Consider the following 22,139-nt stretch of genomic DNA (forward strand, 5'->3'; position numbering starts at 1 on the left):
AAGAAGATCTAAAGGTTTCTGAAAATATGTTAGCAAAAGGGACAAAATGTTGAAGGCTTCAGGTCTCTGAAAATGGGGAAAAGGAAAGGTTAGTGGCATTTTGCACATGTGTTTATCTCCCTGACATAGCTGATGATGTTATACTAAAGGAAACATCAAACCTGGAAGCTATGGAAAAGGCCTGAGAACTGGTGTTATCTGCCCACAATTTCTAAATGACTTCTGGACATCTTAACATTTCCAACAACAAAATCTCTAAACAGTGTCATTGCCAAGATGTGATCTAAATTCCATGTCACTGGTACACTGGTTAGCATCATTAAATGACAGGACCTAAAAATACCTTAAAAAGGTGAATCAACATGACAATCATCTTTCAGAATCAGAACAGATTAAGGTCAACAGGAATTAAATTTTTCCTAGATCACGCAGAAAGCAAGTGGTGGAATATGAAACAGACCTAGGAGCTCAGAACTTCTGAGAGCTCTATACCATTGCTAACCAGATCCACATTTGGAAGGCTGTTGTGAGCAAATTATTCCTGTTCTACCAGGGACAGACATGAAAGGTATTCATTTTTCACAATTCAGCTGATCAGCCTTGGTTATGCTTAAGTAGCACGTACACATACAGGTACTCTACACAAAGAAAAATGACCTAAAAATGACTGCGCTGTGTTCTTTGCACCAGTATCTCCACTGAAGAGCTCTGAATGAGAAACACACCCAGGTTAGGTGTGGATAAGAAGCAGATGAAGCACTGACTTGCTACAAATGCTAGTAACAGAAAAATCCACCAAATTTATACATCGTTAAAGTACACTGCTAATAGGCTGGTATTTATTATGGGAAGCATTCTTGGCAACAAGAAATTCATTTAACAGCACAAAGAGCTCAAACATTACACCCTCTCAAATCTGGCTGTGCAGTACAAAAGCCTCTGTGCTGTCAAACCTTTTAGCAACTCATTACTGTCAGAGCTCAAACCAATGCAGTCACACACCTACCAACCAACACACCCTCCTGAACACACAGACCTGCTGTTGTTCCTCCTCCATTATACAGCAACACTAACTTCATGAACACCATAAATTAGTGCTATTAACTGCCTTAAATAAAGTGACTTAAGTAAAACATACAAAGAGGCAATGTTGTAGGCAGAAAGTCTGACTTCCACATACTCTCCTTAGGCCAGCTACAACTGCAATTCATGGACCTTCTGGGGCATCTTGGGCCTCTACCACACTCCATTACACTGTGAAAGCTCCTGATGTTTAACCTGGGTAAACTACTGTCAGGTCAAATTAGATTAAAAAAATTCAAAGACTCAGCTTGTACACAAGATAAGTCATCACAGATTTCCAACCCACATAAACACAAACAGATTGTTTCAGAAAGGTTGTTTTACACCCAGTACAGTCATAATACCCTGTAACTGCATTAGCTGAGTCACTAGAAAAGTTTCTGAAGTATCATCTCTTTCAAAGAGTTTTATTTATTTTATTATCTTCACAAATAGGAGTTGCAGGTGTGTCTAAACAAGAGCCACACAGGAAAAATGTTTTCTCCCACATCCATGGAGCAGCATGAAAGATTTTCCCCTGCTATTTATCTTCAAATAACTGTCGAGAAGCATCTTTCAAGGGAGGATAGCTGTGATTGCTCAGCTTACTCCTACCACTGGAAAATTTCCCAGCTATCAATCCTTCAGTAATATTTGCTATCTACTTGTAATCATTGCGCACCCACTCACACTGTGAGAACTGATTACCTGCCAACCCAACAGCAGGATTTATTTCCCCCCAGTCTCTCCTTGGGTGATTAATTTACTTACTGTTGATTAGTAAACTGTTTTCTTTCCTTTGCAACAGAGCTTAGGGAAGATACATGTAAAAGCTGGACAAAGATAAATACATGCTGATTAAAGAAAGTAATTCATTAATTTTGTCATCTGGAACAGCCATTTATAAACACCCAGAAGGAAAACTGAAATGCTTCATTTAAAAATTTCAGTGTTTATCACTAGCTGAAGTAACTTCATTATGAAGGAAGTTTGACAACTGCTTGATGATTCTTCAGCTCAAGCAAGAGTATAATGAAAGTCTCTTATTTAGCAACAGTACAGAAAGAAGAGCTTAAGGATCAGGAAGGATGTGGTGAAATACGCTCTTCAAATCAGTATTCATGAAATAGTTAAGACTTACAGCAATAAGCAAGGATTAAAGAACACAGCACAAGGTTATCCCAGGTCATCTCATCCTGTCTGCTGGATGATGCTTTGCTGACACTGTTCCTCAAGATATAAAAAACCTTGAAGACAAAGCCTTAAGTCTGCTGCTAAGTGTGAAAGGAAGACTCCCATTTTTACCCCACTCTTTCACCAACCAACCTGCAACACTAGCTATGTACATCTGTTAAAAGCTTAACCCTCAGAACAAACGTGAATGACAGCAAAGAGAAGCCAAAGGCCTTTAACAACTAACTTCTGTAGTTAAGACAAATAAAAAAAGACCGTAAATTTGGAAGCCAATAAGCACCCCCTTTTTTTTGCAACAGGCTGAAAGAGAAGCCTGTGATAGGAAGAGTGAGTTGACTTTCCATGTTTTCCATAAGGAGTGCAGAAGAATAGTTTCTTAGCGCACTCACATAAGATTAGGCTCTTTTAAAGTACCAGGAAATAACAGTGTTACAGAATGGCTGAGATTGGAAGGGATGTGCTCAGATCATCTAGTCCAAACCCTGCTCAATCAACATCAGCTAGAGTAATTTGCCCAGGACAGAATCCAACCAGGCGTTAAATATCCCTGCAGACAGAGATTCCACAAGCAATCTGTTCCAGTATTTGACCACCCTCACAGTAAATTCCAAGTAGGATACCTTTTTTTACAAGTCTCTTTACAGAAAAATACCCCCCAAAAGAAATCTATATTCCCAAATGAAGACTGAAGAACAGTCCAGAGTCAACTGAAGACTTTATTGATACAAAACAAGAAGCTGAACCAAGATGCCAAATCCAATAAGCAAAGTTGCACATCTGGATTATTATCGAACCTCTATATAATTTATAAACTCTGCTTCCCATGTGATCCTGCATGCAAACTTCCAGGCACATAAATCCAAGGAAAGATGCTTAAGCAGTGCTCAAGAGAAAAGTGTTTTCTTTTCATGACAACTAGACACAATTAAGGAACCATGCAAAAAGTGCTACTAAAAATCTTGAGTGTAGTGTCAACTTCCATACAGAAATAAGCTACTGCTTCTCCTACACAAGTAGCATCAAGGATGACTATTTCTAACCATGGTCTGAAATGTTCCATCCCCCACGATTTAATATCTTTCCCCACAGGGAGTTTGTATCCAGCAATGTCGAGGCATGGAAAAGATGCATCATTTCAAACAATGTTATACCCAAAGATAACCAAATTGAGCACTGAACTCATTTCTCTTGACAAAACTGTAGCAGTCAGTTCTTACCTGGGTCTAAGCATGTAAATTTGCAGCATTCCTTAGGGTCTTTTCGATACTGCTGACACCCTTGGGGCCGTTCACACAAAGCAGCCACACACATTTCAGGTTCACCATTGTGACATGTGCAGCTCAAACAGGGATCATTCCCTTTTGGAGTGAAATAGTAGCCTTCATCGACAATGTTGTCTTTGATATCAACACAAGTCTGGCCTAGAACAGAAACGCACATCAATATCCAAGTCCTGTGAGCCTGCCAGACAGGAGTCCCTTTTGTTTTGTTACATGAAATGATTTGCAAACATAAGCAGACCATCAGTTAAAAGTCACACCTTCACATTAAAGCAACTTTGAAGAGATCTCCTAGGAGTGGGGAAAATAATGGATAGTCTGGAGGCACAGAGGGATGACTTACTGCTCAAAATTGACAAAGTGAGTATTAAGTATTTAATGGAGTTAGCACACTTTCAGGGATGACCAAAATGGTCCTCTTTTGATCATCATTTTGACAAAACACACGTTCCTCAATATCAGATACCAAGATTTTATTACATCTCAGGTTAGACAAGGTAATATCCTGTCTTCCTATTTTTCAATATTTCAGGTGCAGAAGCAGATAAAGGGCTGAATTATCCTCTTTTGCCATTCTGCAATTCTTTTTCCTGCTTTAAAGAAAAAGGAAACCAGAAAAACTTCAAGAACTGCAGTAAAAGCTCAATAACCTTTCTCCTTGAAAGAAGCACCACCAGTATCAGGTATCTTAAATGTTACCTGAAAATACTTCAAACACCTCTGTTGGTATCAGGCTTTTTGGAGTAAAGAAATGCAATATACAGAATGAAAGCTGCATTTTTTCCACTTTAAGTCAGTAGCTCCATTTGGTTTTGTCAACCCCTGGTTCTAATCATTGGCTGAAAAGAATTTAACAGGATTTGCTATATGCAAAATGAAACCAGAAATAAACATTTTCTCATTTTCATGTGACAATTTAAGAGTGATATTTCCTAATAAGGCCCTTTTTGTTTGCTTTCTAGCTATTTTTTTCCTTTCTAACTTTTTCTCCCCCCAAGTATATTTTGGGGCAGATGTAGCTGCTCAACAGTAATCTTTTAGTGACAATCTGTACTGTGGCTGACAACCACACATTATAGTGTTCTTATTTATTTAAACCAAGTGGAAATCTAACTCCTACACTCTTTTTTTTTAATTCACTGGGCAAAAGGTAGGAAGGACAACTAATAAATGTTCCCATATTTGTTATATTTAAACAGACAACACAGTAAACACTAAACTAAAACCAACTTACTCCTTTTGCAAAGGAATGAAGATTTCTCATAGCAGTTTTCAGCATACCAGCTGTGTAAACCATGGTGCCGAAGGGTAGGAAAATGGAAACATTGAAGCTGGGCACAAAGAACGTTTTCCTTTTCAGACATAGCCGTACCAAAGATAGGGTCAGGGGGTAAAAATACTTCTGAAGAGCCTAGAACGAGATGCATTAGTGTAAGCAGCCTGTGGGCATACAAAGCTTTAGAAAGGCTCTGTAATGTCACTCATTTCATGCACACCAACTCTGCTACAAGGCTACTGTCCTCTAGCTTTAGATTCCATTAGCAACATTCCTCCTTCCTCCGGGGGAAGGCAAAAGCAAGGAGGGAAGGGGTGACTCACAGAGAGAAGAGGCTGTTGTTTCCAAAGTACCGGATAATTCTGTCATTCTGAACCAGCAGCAGTGATGTTCTAATATCCCTACAAGTGCTGCTTTCCAGAGTCCCATAGGGTTTGCCTACCAATAGTTATGCACCCTTCCAAACAACACTGAGTTTGGGCATGCTTTCAACTACTGGAGTAATAACCTGTACCCATCTCGTACCTGGCACCTCAAAGATGTGTGTACATCTCTCATGTGCTGCTCCCCCACATCTTATGCTGCCCACTCAGAGTGCAGAGCAGTGCTATGCAGAGAACAAAGCTCTAATGCTGCTTTTGCTGCTGCAGTAGTGGCATGGACTATGAGGTCCTTCCAACTCACGTAACTTAAGAGACTATTGTGATGGGTTGCATACAGGGCAAGAGGTGTTCAGGGCATCATACAACTTTTAAAACGTTATTTTTGACCAGTGACTTGCTTCACCATTAAATCTGCTGGTATGCAAAGTTGCAGAGATTAATGGGAAACCACGACAGCAATTATCAAAATTACCCTATGCTTTCAGAAGTTCCTTTCCAAATCTGTGTGCTTAAACATTGATTTTATCAGCTCTTGTGGTTACCATATTGAAGTCTTTTCACATTATGGTCCTTTCAAACACTTTTAGGTATGATGCTTATCTTTTTTACAATGCAATTAGGTTCTTCTATCAGTTTTTGAAGCTTTATCTTCCACATCTCCCAATACTGGATTAAAATTTCCAAGCTAGAATAGCTTAAACCACTTTTCAAACATAGAAGGAAATCAGAGAGAGTCTCATTATGAGTCAATGAGTCTACATACTGCTATGTACTTTATTTCATGCAGGTATCCCTTTATTAAATAGAAAGCTTGCAAACAAAACAATATATAGGATTGAGAAGGCTTAAATTTATATAATGCATCAAATTAAACTTGTGATAAAAGACAAGTACTACTTTTTCTGTCATTTATGTCTCCCTGGTAGAAAACACTGTCAGCAGATGGCAGTACAGTCAAACTTCTGAAGACCAAAGAAAGGTCCTTAAAAGCAGAATGCCATTTTTTCCTCCCATATAGGCTTCCCAGGAGAAACCTACCTACATAAACAGCTCTGTCCAGACCAAAAATCCCTGTTATGAGAAAAAAGTTGGAATTTCCTCCCTTCCTTGCCCCTGCTGTCCAAAGACATCTTCAGGTGCTTTGCTTTAAGGAACTCATGGAAATGATCCTGCCTCCACAAGAAGCAGCAGTTTCCTCTGAATATTCAGTCAACTCTCTTCATTTAAATGATGAAAGCAGTATTTTTGGGCATGGCACCATGCAGGGTTCTATTACTTTTCTCGCATCAAAGTATTTTTCAAGATCCAATTATTCAGCAAAATTCTGTTCAAAATTATGGATCTGTACCTAATGGCCAGTTTTCTTTCCAGGTTTTCCATTACTGAAACTTGTATATGGGAAGAAAACTACTCAGATTAGTTTTCAAATGCTATACTGGAATTCAAGTGCTGATGCTTAAAAAAAAAAAACCCTTTCCATTACATAAACCAGTACAGCATTTAGAGATTCAATTCTAAATGTAAGAGCAACTGATAGAGAGTAGATTTAGATTGGATACTATGAAGAAATCTTCCTTGTGAGGGTGCTGAGGTGCTGGCACAGGGTGCCCAGAGAAGCTGTGGCTGCCCCGTTGCTGGCAGTGTTCAAGGCCAGGTTGTATGGGGCTCGGGGCAACCTGCTCTAGTGGAAGGTGTCCCTGCCTATGGCAGGGGTTTGGAACTGGGAGAGCTTTAAGGTCTCTTTCAACCCAAACCATTCTGTGATTCTATGATATGACAACTTTAACTAATCCCTCAACTGAACTAATTAAAAATAACAAACATAACTCTGCATTTTCAGCAGAGGGAGCTGCTTGTTTTGCAACAAAACAAAGTCAGTGATGCCTATCAGATTCATGCTCAGCTTTTCATATAAACTGGGATTTATTTTTGGTAGTAGGTCAATTTTGTCTTGGTTTACGTAAACTATCTGAAGTACTGCAAAGTAAAAAAAAAAAAAATTGAGTAATTCTCCAAAATTCAAGATTGGGTTTGGTTGGGATTTTGTTACATAAAAAACTACCAATTTTTAAAAAGCTAAAACCTCCAGAAATGCTACTTCCACTACTAGTCTGTGCAAATACTAGAATCGGGAATCAGCAGTTGATCTAGACAAAGAACAAGGAAGTACCAAGTGGCTTCCTTTTCTCAGCTTAATCACGGGGAAAGCCCAAATAAACTGAAAAACAAGTTATTTCCAAAAGATACCAATGTGAAAACTATGAAACTTCTTACACTTGAAGATAAGATGCTTGTCTAGTAATAAATTCTTCTGATACAGTAGAGCAAAGCAGTTTCTCTTCCTTATTTCAACACTATCACTGAAAGATGTTATACTGTTTTTGCAAATAATGTTCATATTTGAGACAGTTTCCATGGGCCATTTAACCAAGTAATAACTGGGGAGGCCTACCTTTATAAGCTACTTCCCAGTGACCTTCTAGAGAGTGATTTCGATTGGTAATCACATACTGATATCCAACCCAGAACCTAAAAGAAATTGTGTTAGATTCTAAAGATAAAAGCCAAAAATCATACCAACAAGTTAAATTACACAGAATCTTCCAGTGTCTTTATAGTTCAAAGCTAACTTTCAAAACATTGATGACTTTTTCCTCAGTATTTCAGCCCATACATTAGCAATATATAGAGATACAGCTGAAGAATCAAGGGAAACACTTGATGGTTTTCTATGTTTACAAATGGTAACTCACCATGTCTTTTATTTCCACTCATAAGCATTTTATTCTGTTTTTATAGCAGCATTTCAGTATCTCAAACCCAAAAACTACACAAAAGCACCCAGAAGTCATATATTTTATAAGCATACACAACTAATGTTAGACTATACCAGATCAAGCCATCTAACTCTGAAAGAGACAGAGATACAGCATGACTAAACCGCTCCTGGAGATCTGTCACAGCAGCCCATGAGACTGACAAACCCACAGGCGAAAGAAAGGAACTGTTTGTGGTGAACTAACAGTATGAAATATCTAAAGCCACAACGTTCTTACAATTCAAAATGGCTTTTTACTTCACTCTCAAACTTGCAGTCTTTCATAGGACTTACAGGAAGCGTGAATTCTGTTGAGTTTTAAATAATTATTTCTACACAAGCCAGGGCAGCAATAAGTCACTGTAAAGTCAATCTTCCCTGCTGCAGTTCAAGAACACTAGTACATTGCTGAGACAGCCTGAAGATAAAAAGACTGCTGAATTGTAGCCTATCTCTGAATGTTAATTTAAACATAAAATACAGATGGCCGCTGCCAAACTACCAACCAGCACACTCATACTGGGTAGTAGCCTCAAGTCAATTTTACCATTAGATTTTGTAAGCAAACTGAACTATCAGCATTCGCATTGCACAGAAACCATTCTCATGTAATACGAGATCTTTGTCCTTTCCTTCTCACTCACCTACGCTGGTCCTTCCTTACAAATGTTTTTTCTTCCAAGTCCCACTCCTGTGCCAGGATAAACCTTAGCTCCTGGTCTGCTGTGAAGGTGGCGAGGGATCCATTCACCCGCTGACATGTCTGCACAGCGTCCCAGTAGTTCTCTCCATTTAAATACACTCTGTAACAGCTGGCTGTGCCCTCATAGTGGTGCCATCCTGTTGGGCACTTTCCTAGGAAACATGAAGAATAGAAGGGAAACCATTCCCCCCAAATTAGGATCTTCAAGATAATGTATCCCTATCAGTTTATGACAATACAATGCGTAATCACCTGGGTGTGTTCGCACAACATACTGCATATACTTCCTCTCACCAGGAGGAGATGCATTATTACAGATCACAGAAGATGTGCTTTACTATGGCTTTTGATAAAGGAAAATTGTTCTGAATATATTTTAAAAGATGCAACTCCAAGTAATGTTTCATTGCACGGTGACAGCCTTTAAACCCTTTAATGAAGGCTGATGATCTACTGTGGAAGATATTTCCCTGCACATCTTTGTAAAACCAATCAGTTCGATCAATCCAAGTCAAAACAAGCAGCAAGAAGCAGGAAGAAAAAACCAGAGGTGGTCAACTTAATGACTGTGTCTTTCTGTTAGGTGGTTAGCAATATATCCAACATGCTGTGAAGTTTTCAACCTACTTTTACAGACAGTCCCAGGAGTATTCACATAATCCTGCTCCCATAGTCGATAATTAAAGACAATGGGGGTTCTGGGGCAACTGTTGTTTGCCTTGGAAAAACATCACTGCAAACTGGATCTTTAGCAACAAGATGACAGTGTGAACTGCTGTCTCTGCTGTCTTTCAGTTAACTCAACTGAGGGAACATCCAGCAAAAGCCTTGAGACATTTCTGGATGACACAGGCCCAGGGACTTTTGACAGGCATTCCTGGGGGTGATGTGTAACCAATAGAGAGAAACACAGAGACAGGCAGATGAAATTTAAAAGACAGGAAATTATATTAGCACCTGCACTTGCAGTGTTAATTTTGCACAACACTTAAGAACTTCAAATACACAAACTGTTTCATGTTTGTTACATGCATTCAGAGTTCCTGTTCACAAGCCTCTTTATTCCCTTCAGAAACAGTGATCTTTATCATCAAATAGTGATATATAAACAGATTTGAGGCCCTTGAACTAAATATCTTTGTTTACCCTTCATTTATATGGGCTCATTTAAGATCTACTGTTCACATCACTAAGAAGGGACAGTATACAGCAGCATCACTAAGATGGTACATAGAATATACGGAATATACACAGAATATACCAATATCTAATATGCACAACATATTCATATAAAAGAAATGTACAAAAACCTTAAGCAGTGCATGTTAAGAAAATCTGGTCAAAAAGCCATGCAAGAGTAAAATCTATTAATTTGCCCTTAAAAAAAAGTAGCCTAAATTGGTAAATTAATTAGCAGGAAGATGGCCCAGTTTTCCCAGTCTGCAACTTACTGCTAAATCGGACAGGTTGTGCCACATTGACAGTGTGAAAGCGGGTTGTCTCTCCTCCTCTCCCTCGATTGTGCCTGGGGTCCACATTCTCCTTCCCATGGTAAGTTCGCTGGTCCCCTGTCAGTCCTGGGGACCAGAAGGCATAGTCAGTACTGGTGAAAGATGCAAGCAAAGGCAGATTTCATTTTATTAATATTTCTGTGGGTTTAGTTCAAGACATATACAATAAGTAATGTAGGTAAACCAAGATGGTAAACCCCTGCTTGGCCATTTCACATGATGCGTAACCAAAATACTTACAATTGAAAAGAACCAACAAGTCATTACATGAGTCTTGCAGAGTAAGCAAAATGTTCTGGCAGATTCTCAACAGCCTGCAGTCATACACAGGACTTGACGCTCATCATCTCAATTGTTGCAGCAAACACATCATCCCCAGTGCATTTTATCTGTTCTTGTTTACAGAGCTACCTACACTCTACCTGCTTCGTTTCGCAGTTGTGTGTTCAAGGGTTAAGGATAAGACAACTTTTCCAATGCTCTTTCCAACACATTCTCTGAGTCCTAGGACAAAATTAAAACCACAAAAGGAAACCTATCTTCAGCCAGAAGAACAAGGTTTTTTATTCACTGTCACGTTTCTAAAGGAAATGTTTGCTATTTCTGAAGCAAAACACATACACACCCTCACCTCAGCGTCATGGCTTCTAACAAGTGTGCACAACAACTGGGTTCAATAACTTAGGAAGAACACAATGCATGATGTTATTCCAGAAAAAGGGCTTGGAGCTCCACATGCCTACCAGGAGTTCAGGTGGAGACACTGCAGGATGGGCTGTAGCCAGCAAAACTAGCAAGACCCTAGGAGGCTGGCACAGTGGTGGGGAGAAACCTTTAAGAAAGATGGAGATGAACACTGGGAAAGATTAGCCTGGAAACAAGGGATTAACCTTACAAAGAGAAAAATGAAGAATCCAAGAATGTAAGCATTAGAAATATCTGCTAGTACATTATCTAATATTTTTAGATGTTATTAAAGTAATACAGTTAACCAGCACAAAGAGCTACTGCAGACATCCATTTCTATATAAAGAGATCAGCTTATTTTCCTTTAAAGCTGATTAGCTCTATTTAGCCTAGCTAAACCAAATAAACCAGTCATGATCCCAAATAAAGAGGGGCTACACAGTCATCTTCAACAGGTTTAACTACATCCATTTGAAATATGTTCAAAACCATGTCAATAAAATTTCTCTTTTCAGACTACCTTTAAAAAGCAAGAGGTCCACAGCAATTTCATGATAATTTAAATCCAGGGTTGCAGACTGTTTGCTGTATTACCTGGGGGGAAAGATCTCCAGAAGACCCACCATTAAACAGTGCACTCCTTGGAACAAATGTTAGCACAGATGAGCAAAAAGAATTACTAGCTAGAGCCTAGGAACAGCAGAATAGCTTTGCATTCATCTGGCTCGAGCATACTGAGTTTGCCCTGGGTTAATGGGATAAGCAAGGGATATTTAATTATCACGTTATCCTAGGAATTACATGTCTACAGAGATAGCCCATTAAGAAATGGCCGTACATAATACACTCACATGGCCTTACAGGAATAAAGTAGTAATTCTACTGTTCAGTATTAAAATATGCTATTTATCACAGGCAAGAAGTTAGTGCCAAGAAATTCAGTTAGTCCACATTTCAAAGGGCATAAGATGGTAAAATAATTTGACAGTGAAGATGGCTGATTATTTTTTATTATTTTAAAGACTAATCTAGTTTTAGAATTTGTTCTTAATCCTAATGGCTCAGTAGCAGTATTTACACTGTGATTTTCAGAGCAGTACTGACACTAAAAAAGCAAACCTTTAATTATAGCAAGACTTTAAAAATAACACCAATGCAGAACACTTTATCAAAGATGAACTGAGCTCAGCATGGAAAGCTCTATTTTCCCATGGCATTAAATGGTAACAACTAAACCCAAAGAACCAGTAAGAATCAAACACACAAAGAATTAGTTCCCTTTCAGAAGTGAGAGCAGATGCAACACCATATGGCTGACCCTCCATGGCTAAACAGAACGCCCACGAGGACTTAACAATCCACCTCCCCTGGGGAATAAAGCAGAAGTTCACAGGTTTTAACACGCGAGGTTAAGAAAGGGTTACTTGGGTTAGCATCTTAAAGTGACAGAATTTATGCCAGATGCTCTGAAAAATAGCTACACAGATCCCACACAGAGCAAGTTCAATTGGTCCTCACCCAGGAAGCAGGACACTCATTCCTTCCTCAGCATCTGCCCACGTCAGCAGACTTGCTGCTGAAACCAGGCAGGACTGAAGAGACAGATAGCAGCCACCACAAGTCACTTTTCCTTCAAGCCCAACACTGTCGGCTGCTTTATAAACTAGTGCTCTTCAAATATTAAATTGCTTCTATTTGACCTGAATTTTCAGTCTGAGAAAAGCAACAATGACAAGTATTTCCAGGGCAATAAAGAAAGAGATGCTAACAAGCCTCGAAGTTACCTGACTGCCATGAAAAGTCACTGCAGATCCTGGTGGCAAAGGCGTAATTGGACTGGTTTTCTATTGTACTTTTTCAGCACTCTGCAGAAAAGTTTTCTATGTGCTCTGCTGTTAACGCTTCCTTCACAGAGGTATTTTTATCTTTAAAGATAAATTAATAGTGCCACAGACAAAGCTTTAAGATAACAACCTAAGCCAGAAAATCACAACCTAACCATGTTTGAGTGTTTCAGGAAAGAAAAGACATCATTTTTATTGCTTACGTGCATATATAGTATTTTGAAAGCTATCAGATTTTGGAAGATCAGCTATTTTCCAAGCCCTTTATTCTTCTAGCTACTATAACCAACAGCAATATTTTTACTAGCCAAGACAGAGTCCTGTTTCCCTTGACTTCATACAATTATACCAGAAAAGAAATTTGATTGTCAGCTGGTGGGGAAAAGGGAAAAATGGGTTCAAGGAAAAATTCATGGGGTATAAATTTCTTTTTTCTCCCCTCAAATACTACAGCACAATGGACATAAGCATCCTCCAATCTGCTTCCACATGGATCAAGTCATGCTTCATATTCACAGAGCTTCTGTCAATGTACAGTTGCTAATTCACTCTAGCACAACTACAGTCTAAGTATAGTGCTATACATCCAGAAAGTTGCCCAACACTGCTGATTCTGTGAGTATTTTCACTTGTTTAGAAGTTTAAGCTACTAATTGAGAATGGAAATTTGCCATGCTGGACGGCTCCTACTACATTTTATAGTGATAAACTTCTCAGATCTGAATGAAAACAGTTCAACAATTATTCAGAACAAAAATTAGGAGACTGGAAGGGGAAAAACGTTTCCTTACATTTCTAACTACCTTGTAGTTGCACAAGTGCTGTCATTGCAGCCTCCAAAACTCAGCCCACAGGCTCACAGAAAAAGCTTTGTGCCATGGTACAAGTTTTGCTGTTCCTGTTGGGAACATGGAAAAAATGGAAGGGGAAAAAAATGCAGTTAAGTCTGAAAGAAATATGAGCTTTGCCATTACTCATAGAGGATGGAAGGAATTCAGTTAAGTTGTGCATACTCTGCCATGTACACCCATGGAGATTACCCTGCTGCATTTATCCACAGGATCTCAGCAACACTTTCTTTGCACATGGTATCTCATTAAGGGAAGCCAAGCACACAAGCAGAGCTGAAAGCGCCTTTTTTGTCCCCCTCAGCACCTCCATCATTCAGACCAAGTAAAAGGAAGGGAAAAAAAAAGCCAAGTAGTGCAAATGAAACGTGAGCCAAAGAGCTGAGACCACACAAAAGCGAGAGCTGGCACCAGCTGAGACGGGAACAGGCTAGAACATACACGTGCCGAGCAGCACTGCATGGGGGAACAAAGAGGACGCCAAATGGAAAACTGTGTTTGGCGGAGCTGGAAGAGAAACTGCAATCTGCCACACACACCAAGGTCTGCTTTGCACCGAGAAAAGGGCAGGCAGGCAGAAGACACTGACTGTAATAGAGGGAGGTCCTTGAAGGGTCAGGACTCAAAGGGGGATATACTGGATTTTGGGGAGTTGAACTAGCTTCCAGAGCTACTGTGTCACAGATGACAAGTCACTCAAGACAAACCCTTCAAAAGGATGGATGCACTGTGTCAAATTATGTCAAAATTAAACTGTGAAGCAGTCAGGTCTTGTCATATCTTATTTGTTCCAAGATTTGAGTTGCACCTGTTTAAACACACAGATTCACAGAATTTACATAAGAAGCCACCCTGTCCCCTCAGCGGCCAATACTTTATCCAACACATTACCTACTACAGCTTGGAAAGCTTTTATTTCCATCTGATAATTTGAGATAACTTCAGGATAAAATCCAGTTCTGTGCCTGAAGATTTGGAAATACAGTTCAGAAGTCTCCAGAGAGGAGTGATTCTTCTGAAATAAAGCATCTCCATGCTTTGCGTTATCAATTGTTCTATGCTAGGAAATAGACGCCAAGCAAGAACAGCATCCTGCTGCGCTGAGCACTATTCAAAGTAATAGAACAACAGTAAAGTGCTCATAATAATTTAAAGGTGCTCATAATAATTTAGTAAAAAGGATGACTCATATAAGAGTTCAGAAAGGGTTCTGAAAAATGTGTGGAAATTATCAAGTTTTTAACATTATTATCTAGCTTTTAAAAAAGAGATGTACTAAGAAGCGCACAAATCACAAGAGTCACTTTGACCAAATATAATAACCTTGGTGAAACAAAACACAAAGTTGTTTATGATGACGGCAAAACAGCGTGCTGTGCTTCTGCTTTATGGTACCTGCCTTCAGTGGACTCCACAAAGCAGATTTTGTAGCCTCAGAGATGAAGTAGTGTGTATGTGCTGGCGTAAGTGACCTCCAAGTCTGCACATTTCTTCCTGATATGGTATCTGGGGAAGTCCTTAAGAACAGCATACAAGAGGACATTACTCAAGATAAGCATTTACTGCTGGCTCCCCAGTAAGACTGTTTCTGTATGAAATAAGACTCCCAATCTCAACATAAAAACATGTAAAGTTGTGCTGTTTGCCATGAAACTGCAGGGCAGCTCATACCACTAACTAGCTTCTGCTTGCATCTCCTGGCCCAGGACCATGGCCACCAGGGTGGCCAGCTCTTCAGTGCTGATTATGGCTTCAGGCAGGGAAAACCTGAAACTTCCCAGTGTTCCTGTTTCTGACCAAGCAGATCTAGAAAACAGTACTGAGAAATAACTTATACAAGAAGAATGTGGCATTAGGCAAGGGTGTGCACTACAGGATGAGCTGAAGGGTTTCAAATTCAGATGTTGGAAGAAGCCCAAGCACAGCTGACAGCATAATCTGATCACTTATTCTTGGGAAGAATTCAATTTAAAACATAAATAAAAAGACAAAACAGACTGGTCACCAATATATTGCAAGCTGAATAACTGGTATGCATAGGAATTATGACAGACACTGGAGTTTAAGACAGCCATTTTTTGTTCATACATAACAGAAAACAAACATCAAGTCTGTAGCATAAAAGAGGTTAACAGCCAGAGCTATACTAAACCCTGCTCCACTTGTACTGCTGTAAATGAGTTTTGCCCAACAGGTCTGCAAAGATGACAGGATACTTGAAGCTGATCTGATATTCTGGTAGAAGCAAGGCTAGAAATCCCATGAGCAAGCAGTAAAAGGCGAACTGCAGAGCCCTTCCTTCTTCGGGGTTTAAGTGCAGAACTTTGTAAATGCAGTGAAAAACCTACGTTACTCTTTTAAGTACTTGTATAGAAACATAAGAGAAAGTGAGTAGAAATAAGAAATTCCCATTTGTAAAAGTCCATATTAAAGATATTAATGCCTGTTTCTAACATGTCATAGAATACACCACTTTGGGATAAACTATTTTTAGGATCAATTACTGTTGATATGGAAGAGTACACAAATTTCCTAAGTCTGCACTGCTCAAGTGGAAGAGATTTGCAGGTACATGCTACATAAACCCTCCCAGCAATTTTTAGTATGCTCACAAGAGCAGGCAGACAAGAGTTTTAGTATACCAGAGATGAACTGAGGGTAATCACTGCTGCAGATTCCACTAACATTTGCTTGCCTAGTGGGAAGGGCAGGGGGAATAGCACTTCACACATTGCAAGTCTGGGACTGAAAGGAATTCCATGTTTTAAAGGAAGAAGATAATTCTGAAAAGACACAGTAAGAATGAAAACAGCTATTATGACTACGTTCAGAGAAATACATGGCCAGCAAAAATAGGCATTTCATACACTTATTCAGATGGTCAATGAATTAATGTGGTACCTATTCATGTTCTGAAAAAATGCCGTAAGAAATTATTCTAACAAAAAATGGTCTTAGGGTTTGGGCTGCTTCCTTGTACTTCAGGCAACATATGCTTACCAAAATACTTCACTAATTTATGATACTCTGATTTTAATAGGAGCTTTGTTACTAATGTGAATGAATCAGACCTAGAAAAGGTGAACAACCAACAGTGGCAAAACTTACAATGTCTTTGTATTAAACCTTTGAAAACACCAACATGAAAAGCAGTCATTGAAACACATCTTCATCATCACCACAAAACCCTAATTCACTGTCATTGATCTTTCAGAGCTCCTCATGAAGTGTGCCATTAGTAGCTCAAAGGCTGAAAAGTAACAAGCTTCCCAACCAGATTCAGAACCCTTTCTTGCTAGCTTTCTTTTCATGCTTCACTAAGATTTCATACCTTTTAATTTAAAGATACTTTAATTCTCCATGTTTCACAAGTCCAGGTGGCTTCATTAACTTGTTCTTTTAGTGTTCAGTCTGCCTTTATTGAAATTAAGAACCTTAATTAAAAAGTATTTAAATTTAGCTGAATCATCTCACAATTGCTCATCTAAATCCAAAGGTATTTTCTAAATTGAAAGCTGTATCATTTCTTGTTAATTCAGTGGCCAAAGAAGAAAGTTATCACTCCTGAGTATGATTATGTACAACTATTATTAGTAGCATTAGCTCCCCAATCAAGTTACCAGGACTTACTCTCTCCTATGACTAGTCACATATGTATTGCCTTCCCCAACATAAGAAAACCATGCTCTTCCAAACTTATTCTAGCCTCAGAATTTTTTACTTCATGCTATTCCCTTTCATACTCCAGCCTGCCATTCACCTGCACACCAACAAGCCAACCTGTCCTTATTCTTGACAGTTCTGAGTAACAGATATCCTTCAACACCCATTTTGGGTCACAAAGCTGTCCCACCAATTTTTTTGTTACAGGTATAATAGAATTTTTACATCCTACACCAGTAGTTCTTGTTCCTCTGGTTTGCTGGCTACACTCCTTGCATTACTGTGCAAATACCCCAGTTCTTTCATAACCACCACACCCAGCTTTCTGGCTGTTTCACCAAGCACAGCCTTTTCACCAATTACTTATCCAATTACTCTCCTCAACAAGTGGAATACTTTCCTTCTCTATGCTGTCCATCATTTTCTCCCCTAGTATTCTTTATGTTATTCTCCTCTTCCTGCATACAGACATGACAATGAATCAAATCTCTCCTACATATCTCATTTCTTAAAGTTCTTCTTATCGTGTCAGGCCAGACAGCTCAGCGAGACCTACACCCCAAACACAAAAGCAAGGCCTATCTACTGAGAAATGTTATTTCATAAAAATCCCTTTCCTAGCCATATACCAAACATTCATTGTAACTCCAGTCCTTGAGTCAACATCATCCTGTTGCATCCTCTAGCAACAACTTCAATTGCCAATCAACACACTAGGCAACAGGAGAAGATAAAAATACTCTTTTCTACTAATGTAGATTTTCCCATATTCCCACAAGCGAAGCCTTCAGTAATATTTGAGTAAATCCAAACATGACTTTGCTTTCCTCTAGCCACTGTCTTCCATTAACCTCCAGAATTTTACTAGGTCCATATTTTTTCACATTTTGCCAAAGTAAAAAAGGAGAGAAAATAACAGCACAACTATAAAGGCATTTTTCTTTAGGACATCCATATTGTAAAGAATATTCTTAAACAAGCTATCAACGGCACAGCTTATTTTTCAATGTCAGAAGAAACTACCAACAGCTTCTTCCCCCATGCTGTGAATACATACACTCACACAAACCAGGCAAAAGCTTTTTAGAAGAGAGCATGGAACACATTCTTTCAATTATTTGTGCATAGCACACACTGGGGAGATGACTAACTATAGCACAGCTTCAAAGTTTGTGTTAGATTTACTTCTCTAATTCCACTAGAAAACACATATATTTAGAAGAGCTCACTGTTGTAATATACTGATGTTACTATTCTGTAGCACCTCTCTAAAATAGCTCAAAACTCAGAATGATGACAGACTGCATGCTGTGATGACAACTGAAAAGTTGATGTGATTCTCTCCCAAGCAAATTAAGTAGTTTAGTGGCAAAGAACTTCTTACAACAGTTTTTGAATGTAATTTAGTAACACTGTAGAGAGTTTAAAGGCACACAATAAAAGAGATGCACTGGCCTGTTTGTGAAGAACAAATAAAAAGGTTCAAAATTGTGATTACATATATTCACAATCAAAAACTTCTGTTTGCCTTTTTTAAGACATCTCAGTATCCAGTAGCCTTAGCAGAGAGCCACTGCTGGTGACAGCCTTCTGAAAGCATATGACCACAAAAGTTGATGAAGAGTTAATACACCAGCTTGTTTGGTAGAACAAAGTTCTCCACTTAAGCACAAGAAGCATAATCAGAATAGGCAGCAATAAAACAAGCTCTCTACCTAAGTCCAACAGTGTCACCCAGTTTGAGTGATATACACATACAACCAAAACAGTAATTCTGAATTTAACCACAGGCCTACTATGTAACATTTTCATGTAATCATTTTTTCCTTGTCATGAAAGTCTCTTTTTACACTACAAGCTCTCATCATCTCCACGATACCTACTCGGACTGTAAGAACAGAAGCAAAAAAACAGAAGAAAAAAAGAAGACAATTCAGAGTTTGTTAATAACAGGTACAGTTCCATCAATCTATCACCACTATCAAATAAAACCAAGGAAATGACCTTAAGGAGTCAGTGTACTGCTGCAAAACAAGCTGACACTGGGATGAGCAATATTCTCAGGCTTACTTACCTGGACAGTCAACTTCATCACTCTCGTCCTCGCAGGTGGGCCATCCATCACACTGCCAATTTGAAGGGATGCACTGGATGGTACCACTCCGACACGCAAACTGCCCTGGGGTGCAGCGGAGCTCTAAGAAAGAAAAATAAAGTTGTGCTTTGTTTGAAGTGTTACTTACTCTTGCAAGTTTTATGTCTATTAATCATCCACCATGTAACATATCACTGAATGTTAACGGACAAAACCTCTGGATAACTCAGCCTGTTAAAAAGCTGCTTTGTTTCAGACCACTTCCATATGTTAAACTGTGTGGTTTTAACAGTCAGGAGGGCCAGCTTTAAATGCTTAGGAAATAATTCTCTTAAACATCCTTGGTAAAAACTTCCTGGTAAGGACACCATGGGAGCAGCTATCACCACAGAGTTACCCATTTACTTTTTGTGGGGCTCTGAGGACTGCTTATTCACTTTTCTCAGAACCAAAGTTCAACAGAAATATGCTATGGTAGTTAAGTGCTGGATCACACAATAAATTCAGACCCTTATTTCCATTCCAGTCACTATGTACAGCAGGACCCACTAGACTTGTGCAAATGTCCAGCCTGATTCAGAGCCACTTCTAGACCTATTTGTAAAACAATTTCTATAGCCATGAATATGCTTTCACTTACTAACTTAAGCTCTTCTGTAGTGCTTCTCCATGCAAACATATCCTTCACAAGAAACTGTCAATATCTGCAAACATTTAGCTCCTGCTTCTGTAAGAGTACTGCCTACTTGCCATCATTATACTGTCAGACCTAATTAGCATTATAAAAAGTACAATTTTCTACATAGCTTTTTTATATCAATTCCATCTATCAAATGCCAGCACCTAATAATACAGCTTCATTTTGTGTCCCTCAAAACATTTTGCATGAGGAAAAAAAAAACCCATAATCTGGCTATACAAGTGAACAATGGCAGGTCTACATGTCCACATTAGCAACCATAGGTTCACTTTTGCACTAGACCATCACTGCCCATCTTTCTTCGGGATGGTGGTTGTGAAAATTCCAAAACCACCATTTTTGAGCAATTTTGCATATTTTCCTCTCCGCGAGCTACAATAATCCCAGGTAGCCGATGTCTAAAGAATGACCATCTTGGGGCGGGGGGGGCGTGTGTGATTGTGAAAGGATCAAGTAGGTAACTGCTTGCAGGAGAAATTTAACACACTAGCAGGTATTCTCTCATCCACAGTATACAACCTAAAAGCAACTGTAATTGCAGTTATTACCTTCTTGAAACACACATTTAAGCTAAATCCAAGACAGAGGTCACATTTAAGTGTTCAGACAACATGACCAGTCACAATAAAACCAGTCATCGTGCACTCTCAATAAAAGCTGTACCTATACACCTAGTAATTGGTATAGGATATTGATAATAGGCTTCTAATTTGATGTTAGACTAAAATCCAGTTCCAGTACTGGTTTCTCTGCAAAGCACAGACCTGCTCTTCTAGAAAAATAAAAGCGGGCACATCCTCTTAGCAACCACCTACTCAGAGCAAACATCCAGGTCACAAAGTGGCTAAGAACTCACACAGACCTGCCAGACTACTGACAGCCACAGCAAGACAAGAGTGTGTTCACCCAGTTGGTTTTACTCAGCCCAAAGAGCTAATAGGGAAAATGATAATCATAGAATAATCTGTCAGCGTAGGTCACAATAATTCCCTCTCCCTGCACAATAACTGAAGTTATTTCCTTTAGCCCAAAGAGGGAAAGGGGGAAATAAAACCTGTTATTCCCTCCAATTAGGGGAATAAAAGGTTAAGCTTCACTTGCCCAATGTAGCAGAAGAGGAAAATTTAGAATCTACCTCTAAACTGGAGTGGGGGAGACCCACACCAAACACACACAAAACCTCAGCTGAAATGAAAGCTATTCAAATTTGAAGCTCACAGAAAGCAGCAAGTCTTCAGTAAATCATTGCAGCTTCTTTCACCACTTTTGTGCAATGTCAGCACCCAGCAGAAGGCTTCTTAGAAAGTTCTATCATTGCAGTTCCAAGCACAGAATTTACACTGGAGACTGTGGTAAACAGTTTAAACACATGAAAGACTATTCTCAGCCCAGCTCCACTTTTCCACTGCTGCATCCCCCTGTAGTTATGACAAAATTCAATTCGAAATTCAATACTTTAGAGAAACCCTTAATTTCTTTACTGCTTGATTGTAATGGAAGTCACGCACACACCCTTGTGAAGAGAGCTGTTCTGCAGCCCTCTGGTTTCAGAGGCAGCATCCACCAGGAAAGCACAAGTCAACATGCACCAGTATACTTTTGTCTCTACAATTTCATACACGTTATTACTGTTTTATGTACAATTACATACAACTGGCTCAGATAAAAGGGTGACTCCATCCCAATATTATGGGCATTAAAAAAATGCCAGTTACATGCTGTAATGTCATTACTTCCTGTGTTACAGGCACTCCTCTCTGAAGAATGTGGATACATGGAAGAGTAGAAAACATTTCTATTAAAACACCACTCAAACCAGCTGAACAATTGTTCCCAATGGAAACCATGCTATGTCAGATGCACTAATTATTCCAAACCAAGGAACACAAACTGCCATGCAATTCTACTGCAAAGGAGGGGGGGGGGGAAGTGACACCAAAAGAAATACTGCAGAATTAAGATCTCAATTGTCTGCAAACACTGCCAATAACAACTCCTGAGCTATCCTAAACCAGGGCCCATGTCCCCACGTGTTAATGAACTACATAGATCTTGTGCAGTTACAGAAAGAGTTT

At 39.2% G+C, this 22,139-nt stretch overlaps 1 protein-coding gene across 5 annotated transcripts in view; it reads right to left on the minus strand.

Annotated features, from left to right (window-relative positions):
* Nucleotides 1-22,139, minus strand: part of DGCR2 (DiGeorge syndrome critical region gene 2) — a 46,757-nt gene that overhangs the window by 5,228 nt on the left and 19,390 nt on the right. For 3 of the 5 annotated variants that reach the window (XM_031047895.2, XM_013128709.3, XM_031047897.2), the window contains 6 exons: nucleotides 19,344-19,466; nucleotides 10,168-10,293; nucleotides 8,658-8,877; nucleotides 7,648-7,724; nucleotides 4,771-4,947; nucleotides 3,474-3,677 (listed from right to left, as the gene is read on the minus strand). In XM_031047895.2, the coding sequence (XP_030903755.2) occupies nucleotides 3,474-3,677; nucleotides 4,771-4,947; nucleotides 7,648-7,724; nucleotides 8,658-8,877; nucleotides 10,168-10,293; nucleotides 19,344-19,466 (927 nt within the window). The remainder of the gene's footprint in view (nucleotides 1-3,473; nucleotides 3,678-4,770; nucleotides 4,948-7,647; nucleotides 7,725-8,657; nucleotides 8,878-10,167; nucleotides 10,294-19,343; nucleotides 19,467-22,139) is intronic. The other 2 variants (XM_031047896.2, XM_005147763.3) reach the window with 1 other exon arrangement.

Source organism: Melopsittacus undulatus, chromosome 12, assembly GCF_012275295.1.
Source record: "Melopsittacus undulatus isolate bMelUnd1 chromosome 12, bMelUnd1.mat.Z, whole genome shotgun sequence".
In the NCBI taxonomy this organism is placed as follows: domain Eukaryota; kingdom Metazoa; phylum Chordata; class Aves; order Psittaciformes; family Psittaculidae; genus Melopsittacus; species Melopsittacus undulatus.